We start from the raw sequence: 9,755 nt of genomic DNA, 5'->3' as shown, positions 1-9,755 counted from the left end.
ATGAAAAGGGTTCATGAATCCAGACTGTTTCAGCTGTTTCTGTTTCGTTTCCTCAACTTTGGTTCTACTGAAGAACCAGAAAAGATCGAGATGATGCCGCCATTGGAGACAAGCTTTTCTTTCAAGAATCTTGTTGATCTTGATGTTGATCAAGAAAGGTTATCGAGAAGTACCGGTGGCATTAATGGCTGCCAATTAGGGTTTGTTGTTGGTGATCATGACGATCAAAGGGCGCCAGTTATCATAAGCGAGCTCGACGCTGCAGCTCTTACGATTCAGAAGTTCTACAAGAGTTATCGAACTCGAAGAAATCTTGCTGATTGCGCGGTCGTTATTGAAGAACTATGGTTCGTCGTTGATTACTTACTACGATTATCGTTCAATTTCATGACCATGATGAATTAAAAGTTGTCTTTTTTCGGTATAAAAACACGGGTTCGTGATCTATTTGAGCATTATGCATTTGTCTAGGTGGAAAGCTTTAGATTTCGCGGCTTTGAAACGGAGTTCGGTGTCGTTTTTCTGCAACGATAAGCCCGAGAGCGCGGTTTCACGATGGTGTCGAGCGCGTACCAGGGTTGCAAAGGTTTGATTCCCATAATTCTAAGTCGTATTTTTGATCAAAGACTTGGTCAAACTTTCAGTATTTCCAGTCAAGTCTCATTTCTGTTATCTATTAATAGAATTAACGTTTTTTAATCACTTTTGCTAATTAAGATTGGCTTAATTAAAAAGCATCAAATCTTGACAAGTTCTTGTATTCCATGACCATGACTACATATACCTTCAAAGCTATGGAAGTTGATGTATTTGAATGTTGACCTTTGGACTCTAAGAGGATCAACTACTTAATATTTACATTTTACTACCCTTTTCTTTATTTTATACCAAATTTAGTCCTAAATTTGCACCACTGTTTTCATTTTAGGTCGGGAAAGGCCTATGCCAAGACAAAAACGCACAAAAACTAGCCATTTGTCATTGGCTCGAAGCGGTAAGTAAAACCATCGAAGTTCATAGATAAAACTTTATGAACATAAAATATGTAAGCGTGCATGCAGTTTACTTGTACGAAAATCTAACGTTGTTGAATATTGTTCTATGTAGATTGATCCACGCCATCGTTATGGACACAATCTACAGTTGTACTACAATGTTTGGTTTACAAGTCAAAGCTCGCAACCATTCTTTTACTGGTAAGCTTTAACACACACACACACACATACATATATATATATATATATATATATATATATATCTAGTCAACATTAATTTGTTATTAGTTTTAAATGATTGTCGTATCACCAAGACTATTTCACAACGAAAAAAATGTAGTACGATTAAGACCCTTCCACAACAAGACGCCAAGCAATGGATTTTTATATATGTTATTTTGTGGTATTTCAGGTTGGATGTGGGAGACGGTAAAGAATTAAGTGTCGAAAAATGCGCGAGAAACATACTGCAATATCAGTGCATTAAATATCTTGGACCTGTATGACTCAATCATCACTTGCACTGAATTTTGTTTGTTTTATAGAGAAATAAAAAATTAACGTGTATGATTTTATGTTAGAAAAAACAAGTTTTCTTTTCATTTATATTTTTTATGAAAATTAATTATCATCGTGATTTGTGAATGTAGAAAGAAAGGGAAGAATATGAAGTCGTGATTGAAAGTGGAAAATTGTTGTATAAACAAAGCCGAAGATTTGTAAAAACTATTGAGGGAACCAAATGGATCTTCGTACTTAGCACATCAAGAGCCTTGTATGTTGGCCAGAAGAAAAAAGGCCAGTTTCAACATTCTAGTTTTCTAGCTGGTGCAGCCACCACGGCTGCGGGACGAATGGTTGTTTATGATGGAGTTCTTGAGGTACATCATAAATTGCAGGGGAAAATACACTTGTTACTGTAAAATGGTAGCAAGAATAAAACCTCAGTTAACACATTTTTATATGTCTAATCTGGGACAGGCTATATGGCCGTACAGTGGTCATTATCACCCTACAGAAGAAAACTTCAAAGAGTTCATTGGTTTTCTTGAAGAGCACCAAGTTGACTTGACGAATGTTAAGGTAAAATCATCGCAATAATATTTCATTATTATTTTACTGTACAATTTACCAGCTTATATCATTATATGTTCCGTAGAAATCAATTTAGTTAATTATATTGTGCAGAAATGCCCATTAGACGATGATGATCCATTTCTCAATGCTACTCGGGATGAGAACTCCAAGTCCAATTTAATAAGAGGAAAACCATCTGTACATGTTCAACCTTTCCAAACAGAGAGATTGCCAAAGGATACCATTAAAGCTCGTCGTGAAAAAATAGGGATACATGATATGGGAAAAGTGAAATCACCAAGATGGACATCCGGGACAGGTCCCAGGATCGGGTGTGTAAGAGAGTACCCAATGAAACTACAATGTCAGGCACTTGAACAAGTGAATCTATCACCTAGAAAGATCATGATGGCTAACAGTTCATTGTTTTCCAGCAACGGTCCAATCCCTTCACCACGGCCAAGTCCTCGTGTCCACCTTTCACCTAGACTTGCCAACATGGGCCGAAATAACGAACACAACGCCTAAGACTCAAACCCTATAAACCATTCGTTCTTAATCATTACATAACTGACAATAGATACGGTGTTTTTGGTTGCCAATAGAGTTAGAGGACCTCTATGCAATTATTGAATTCTTTGGGGAAGACTGGTGGTGCTTGGATGTAATTAACATAAAGTATAGGGGTGATAAAGGTAAATATTTTGAATGTAAACGCTTGTTGAAAGCGTGTGATCAGGTGTCGACCGTAGAAGCGCGCTTACCTTTCCATTTTCGTCAATTCTTTTTTTATTTTATTTTGGAGATAAAAGTTTTTATATTTTGTTTTAATTTATATTTATTTTATGTTTTTGAAGAGACAGCTTTCTTATGTATACATATAAATATGTTTAGTGGTTAAATTCATCAAATTAATGCAAAATAACACATTGATTGTATATATATATATATATATATATATATAGTTTGTTTCAAATGCAACTCATTATATTTATACAACCAATACAATTCAATAAATTGAAAATATTTATGTAAATGATGAGAGTTTATTTATTATGATTTAAATATTTATGAAAAATACAGTTAATTAATTATGATCAATATTTTATATTAAAAAACAATCAAAACTTATATGAAATTACATATTCATCAAATTATATGTACGATTGAGATTGAGTTGTATTGGTTGTACAAATGTAAGAGGTTGTATAATAATCCACCTCTATAGGAATGTTAAAAAAAAAGACAAGAAGATTAGAAACATAAAAATAAATAACTTGTATGTGAATCATTGATAAACGTGGAAAAAAAATTCATTTAGAGATGTACATGTGAACATACGTTGAGTCACCTATTTTTTACTAAGTAGTAACGTATGAATATGAATATATGAACTCGTCTTTTCTTTTATCAATAATTCTTATAAATAATCTATTCATACAATCTCAACATTTTCTTTGTCTTTTTTATTTTATATATATATATATATATATATATATATATATATAGAGGCTAGTTATTATACAACTTTTGACATTTGTACAACCAATACAACCCAATCTCAACCGTCCATTTCATTTGATTAATATGTGATTTCATAGAAGTTTTGATTATTTTCTAATATAAAATATTGATCATAATTAATGAACCATATTCATTTTCCATAAATATTCAAATCATAATAAATGAACTCTCATCATTTCCATAAATATCTCAATTTACTAGGTTGCATTGGTTGTACAAATGCAATAGGTTGTATTTGAAACAAACTCTCTCTCTCTCTCTCTCTCTATATATATATATATATATATATATCATAGATAGATAGACTTGCGATTATATTAGACCACACTATTTTCGTGTGACCCACGAGACCAAAGAAAAAACACTAAATCTTCACAACAAAACACTATGAAGGTAAATCTTCACAATGTTTTTGTTGTGAATATTCGATGTATTTTTGTACCTTCACAATGCTTTCTTAAGTTTCAGTGTAATTTTGTGGTCTCACGGGTCTCACGAAAAATAGGTTGGTCTCACGTGAACCCAACTCTATATATGTAGATGCATAAATCACACACACACACACACACACACATATATATATATATATAGAGAGAGAGAGAGAGAGAGAGAGAGAGAGTTGGGTTTACGTGAGACTAGCCTGTTTTTTGTTAGACCCGTAAGACCACTTTTTTACATTTGAAACTTTACAGCAAAACGCTGTGAAGGTAAAAAAAAGTCGAACATTCACAACAAAAACACTGTGAAGGTTACTTTCACATCGTTTTACTATGAAGTTTCAAATGTAAAAAAATGATCTTACGAATCTCACGAAAATATACTGGCCTCACGTGATCGTAACTTCTTCTTTTATCTCTTTCTCTATCAGTTGAGTCATTTCTTCTGTAGTTAAGTTAAAGACCATGACCAAATCCTTCAAAGACTAAACCCTGGTCCATTCTATACTTTGTTTAATTATTAGTTCCGAATTTATTTTAAAGTTGGAGTTGGTTTAGAGCTAAGAAATTGCCTCTCAATTTCCAACATTGTCACAGCTGAATAAATGAATATTTTTTAATTAAATAATAAATTACATGAAAAAATAACGTACTTTAACTTGATTCTTATTTTAGGTATTTAAGATGTAAGGTTTTTAACATTTAAGTACTCATCTAACCGGTTGAAACATTAAACGGTTACTTTGGTGATGTGACGAGTGATGTGATATTCAACCAAATATTATTTATTAAAGCATTAACCGGATACCATAACATAATAAATGTTTTAATATTTTTATCATTTAAATATTGTAAATTTAATCAAATATGTTTACTAAAAATTATAATAAATATTATTTGAGATTATAATGTCGTTTTTTTGACATATTATAGAAGACAAAAGACATCAAAATCGATAACTTTTTTTAGCATTAACATATATGCAATAATATATTAAACAATATGTGTAATTTAATTTTTTTTACCATTGTGTAAGTTTTTTGTTAAAATAAATAATATATTTTTTAAGTAAAAAAACACTCTCTCTTAAAACTCTGCAAACAAATCAAAATAGCAAATACATACAAGTATCACCAATACAACTTAATATTAAAAAATTTAGTAAACATATTTGATTAAATTTACAATATTTAAATAATAAAAATATTAAAATTAAAAGTACAATGTTATAATAAAAATTGGTGATGTTATAATAAAATAATTTTGAAATTACAATGTTATAATAATAAATGTCATGTCAGCACTATCATACATGTGGTTGTGGACGATGAGGTGATAAAGAAACCTGCTATAATGTATAAAGTTAATTTAAAAAGTTACTCAATGCTATAACAGGTAAATTTTTGAAAGTACAATGCCCTAATAAAAAATATTTTGGAAATACATTACTGTAATAAGAAAAACTGAAGGTAGAATGCTATGATAAAGAAATTTGTAAAAATAGTTTGATATTTCGCGCATTTTACCCCTTATTTAATTATTTTAACAATTTGGGCCGAAAAAATATTTCTTTTTAAGCCCATTAAAATTTGGCCCATTAGTATTTCTTGTTTTCCGAGCCCAGAATTCATGCATATTTATCACTTATCAGTGATGTCACCTTCTTTTAAGCCCATAAAACATGGAAAAGCATTCATTACATATTATTTATAACATCAAAATAAGTATCCGTTACTTTCTTTTCTACTTTTGATTTCACCTTTTCTTTCAAAATTCAAACGACTCTCCCCCTTCCTTCAAACTTCATCGGCGGACCTATATACGAAAGGAGGGGGGAAGTTCTCCACTCAAAAACAATTCCTGCTCGCACCTCCGGCGACCCTTTTCACCAGCCGGCCAACCGTCATCAACCGGCGACCCTTAAAGCTCGAGCCTTGAAAGCCTTCTGATTCTTGAGGTGATTCCTAAATTCTAAAAAGTATTTGTTTGTTTAGGTGTTTTGAGTCATGTAGATATGGATGAATCTTACCTGCAATCCCATGAAAATTTAAGGAAAATGGGAACTTGAGAATTCTTAACAAAGTGTTTCCTTAAGAATATTGTCTTGATGCCTATCAAGTGTTTGATAAATTGATTGTTAGGGGTTTGTTGAAAATAGATTTTTATTGGCGTTTAGGGAAAAAAGTGTTGCTTGACTGCTTGTTCCACTTGCTAATGCTAGTAAGGAGAATTGATTAAATGATTTGAGTCTTTTCTTTTCCAGGTTGAGTTTACTGTCTTCATTAAGTTGAAAGAACATCTTCAAAACTGATATATTTATGAAGAAACAACTAGTGTGGTACATAATTATTGTGAAGTGAGGCTTAGCTGTTTGCTTGCTTGATTTGATTAATGCCAAAAACTTGCCTGAATTTACTGGATGTCATAAAAAATTGACCATTAAAGAGGGAATTGATAACATTTTGTTATCGTCACTATATGATTATATTTCTGAATTGGTCTTATCAAGCATAATGCATCTTCATAGGGTTTGATTAATATGAAAAAGGAGTATTGAATTTAGCAAATCTTTTAGACAATCACACAGCCAAAATGCAGCCATTGGGGATTAAATGTGTTCCGTGGTCGCCAGAGGTTCTACATTCGTCACTATAGTTTTAACCCTAGTGCAAATCCTATTTTAATTCCCCAAGTTTTAACTTAAAGATCCGAAAACTGAAAAACGCAGGTACCAGGTTTAGGCTTTCTTGATGGGTGCCTCTGCAAAATGGATTAAATCATTAATTGGCTTTCAAAAGGCCAATTCCAACAGCACAGATCAAGTAAGTTTGTTCAATCTTTTCTTAAATTTATCCATTTGTTGATTTGTTTGGAGGGTTGGCTCAATTGGGTGTTTTTTTGGTAGGAGAAAGTTGGGGGTAACAAGATAAGGACATGGAAGCTATGGAGGAGTCCGTCAGCTGGGTGTTCTTCAGTGTCATCATCTTCAAAGGGAATGAAAGGAGGAGGACGATTGTCTACTTCTGATGCTTCTCGTGCTGAAGATGTTTCGTTCTCTGCTGCTGTTGCGACTGTGGTTCGGGCACAGCCTAAAGATTTCATGGCTGTTAGGCAAGAATGGGCTGCCATTCGAATTCAATCTGTTTTTCGCTCTTTTTTGGTATTTTCTAATCAATTTCTTGCTTTCACCTTGTTTATCTCAATTTCTAACTGTTTATGTTACTGGGAAAGAATATAAATTTGTCTCTATCTAGCTTTTTTGAGATAAAACTTTAGACTTTGTTCTGAGCATGAACACCAAAACTACGAATCATCACCATTGATGTTTGTGGAAATGCCAAAGCTATTATAAGGCATAGCTTTTCTTTGTGAGTTTCATTAGATTTCAAATTCGAAGGATTTGATGATGAAGTATCTTAACATAAAAACATCAGTATAGTAATTTGAGGAGTTATGGCTCAACCATAAAAAAATATTTAATGGTTGAAGGGGATGCCATATTTATGGTATTGATAACATTGATGAGATTCTGTGACATTTGAGGATGAATGTACAACAGTACAATCATAAAGCATCAAAAAATGCAATCTGAATAACAGTTTGTGAATCATATTAATCTTATTTCTATTGATATGCATATTGAAGGCAAGACAAGCGTTAAGGGCACTGAAAGCGTTAGTGAGGCTCCAGGCCATCGTTAGAGGTCGACTAGTTAGAAAGCAAGCCGATGTGACCCTTAGGTGCATGCAGGCTCTTGTTAGAGCTCAGGCTCGAGCCAGAGCTCAATCTGCTCGGACTACATCAGAAAATCCTGCTGCTTTGAGAAGCCAGTCTGAGGTATAACAGAATCTTTATCAAAATGTAGTCTTTTACAATCGTTTTTGAATCAGAAACCGTTTTGGCAATGAAGGGAATCTTTTTTCGCTTGTATTGAATAGGGTGGATGGTGTGATAGTTATGGAACAGCCGAAGAAGTGAGAGCTAAAGAACGTATGAAACAAGATGGTGCCATCAAGAGGGATAGAGCTAATGTTTATGCCTTTTATCAGCAGGTGATGATTCTTGATTCTTGAAACTTGAAAGTTTGAATTACTTGTTTGTTTGCTTATAATAATTTGCATTTTTTAGTAACATGGTACGATCTTTTTTTCGTTTTTAGCGACCAAGAACAAATCCCAACTCAATTTCCGGGAAAAACAAGACTGCTTCTCCTAGATCAGTCAAGCAAAACAACGAATGGAGCTGGCTGAATGGTTGGATGGCTAGCAAATCTTGGGACAACAATTCCCATAATAATGTTGCATCTGAAATAAAGAATTCTGATGATCGTAGTGTTAAATCTTGCTCTTATTCCAGTGAACGTGATTCTTTAAAGATTCGAAGGAATCTAGTTTCAACCAGGGTTTCTGCAAAGCCGTTTATCTCAAGTCCAATCACACAATCATCCTCAACAAACCCATCTTCTGGTTCCGTGTTTAACGAAAGCACATCCTCAACCAATTCTTCATCCGCAACTTCCGAAACACGGGTGTCAAGTAAAGAACGAAGTGTTAGCAAACCGAGCTACATGAGTCTCACGGAGTCCATTAAAGCTAAACGGCAAGGGTACAATTACTCAACTCATGGTCACAAATCAAAAGGCGGACTTTCAAACGGGGCAACAGTAACAGCAAGAAAGAGTGCTGATTCGGATCTTTATTCATCTGAAACGGGTAAGGACTTGTATCCACCCATTTTCATCGATAGATATGATGAAGTTAAAAGCCGAAAAGGATTGAAAGAAAAGTAGAATTCTTTAACAAGACTCTGAATTTGGTGATACTTTAATGCTCTCACAGTTCTTCAACAGCTTGTTGTGTTTCTTGATTTGGATAAGAGACCATCCATAATCCTTTAGCTCCAAAACAAGCTTAGAGGAAAGTCAGTTGGGATGTGGATCTTTTGGATTTCTGTTTTTATACATAGATATAGAAGTGGGGATGATCTGATTTGTTGAGATATGGTCTCAATTTCCATCTGATCTTTAAAGAACTTCAAAGGTACAGAAGTGAAACTGTTAGTGTAGTTTTTAGCTTGTTTTATGTCAAATTTTGAACTAAATGAAGACTACATTTGCTTACATATATGCTTACATACGATCGTATCTATGGTTCTGAGTCGAAGTTACGCTTATGAAATGATTATTGGTTTCACTTAATTATCGTATCTTGTAAAGAAAACGATGTCACAGGAGGAAACAGTTCTCAGATCTACGGATGGATGATGATAGGAAACAAGCTGCAATTGATACCAAGGCTAATGTCTTTACCAGATGATGCATATCACTCCATCATCAACCTTACAACTGTAAGAGATATGTGGAACACATTGACTCACTCTTCTATATGAAGGTACATCAGAAGTTAATACCACAACATAAATTGGTTTTACAGGACATTGTCTAAGTGTCCTAATATAATATTTTATAGAACTTAGGTTTACAGGATCCAACTATAGAGTGTCATATCTAAAAGTGTTACAGTAAGTTTATAGGACGTTTTTAAGCGTTTTAACAAGTTTTTAGGACACTATTAAAATAAAGTGTCCACTGTCATGTTATTATGTTATACGATGTGTCCAATAAACCCATCTTTGTTCATAGAACACTTGTGTTTATAAGACATTTTTTGGTTTGGAACACTGTTTTTGGTTTGGTCCTATAAACTCATGTCCTATAAAGTAT

General features: G+C 33.3%; 2 protein-coding genes across 2 annotated transcripts; both read left to right on the top strand.

The window, feature by feature from the left end:
- On the top strand, nt 1-2,600 carry LOC112509244 (IQ domain-containing protein IQM1-like). The gene is made up of 8 exons (XM_025114100.1): nt 1-347; nt 472-586; nt 929-994; nt 1,108-1,196; nt 1,408-1,495; nt 1,646-1,876; nt 1,977-2,078; nt 2,184-2,600. Exons 1-8 carry the CDS (start codon nt 1-3, stop codon nt 2,598-2,600), a joined length of 1,455 nt encoding a protein of 484 aa, XP_024969868.1.
- A 4,165-nt stretch (nt 2,601-6,765) lies between these two features.
- LOC112510254 (protein IQ-DOMAIN 1-like) lies at nt 6,766-9,150 on the top strand. Its single transcript, XM_025115595.1, has 5 exons — nt 6,766-6,855; nt 6,939-7,193; nt 7,679-7,870; nt 7,972-8,085; nt 8,193-9,150. Exons 1-5 carry the CDS (start codon nt 6,784-6,786, stop codon nt 8,820-8,822), a joined length of 1,263 nt encoding a protein of 420 aa, XP_024971363.1. The 5' UTR covers nt 6,766-6,783; the 3' UTR covers nt 8,823-9,150.
- Nucleotides 9,151-9,755: the final 605 nt, after the last annotated feature.

Source organism: Cynara cardunculus (genome assembly GCF_001531365.2).
Source record: "Cynara cardunculus var. scolymus isolate 2C chromosome LG 3, CcrdV1, whole genome shotgun sequence".
In the NCBI taxonomy this organism is placed as follows: Eukaryota; Viridiplantae; Streptophyta; class Magnoliopsida; order Asterales; family Asteraceae; genus Cynara; species Cynara cardunculus.
The sequence above is the reverse complement of the archived record's forward strand: the minus strand, read 5'-3'. Positions and strand labels throughout refer to the sequence as shown.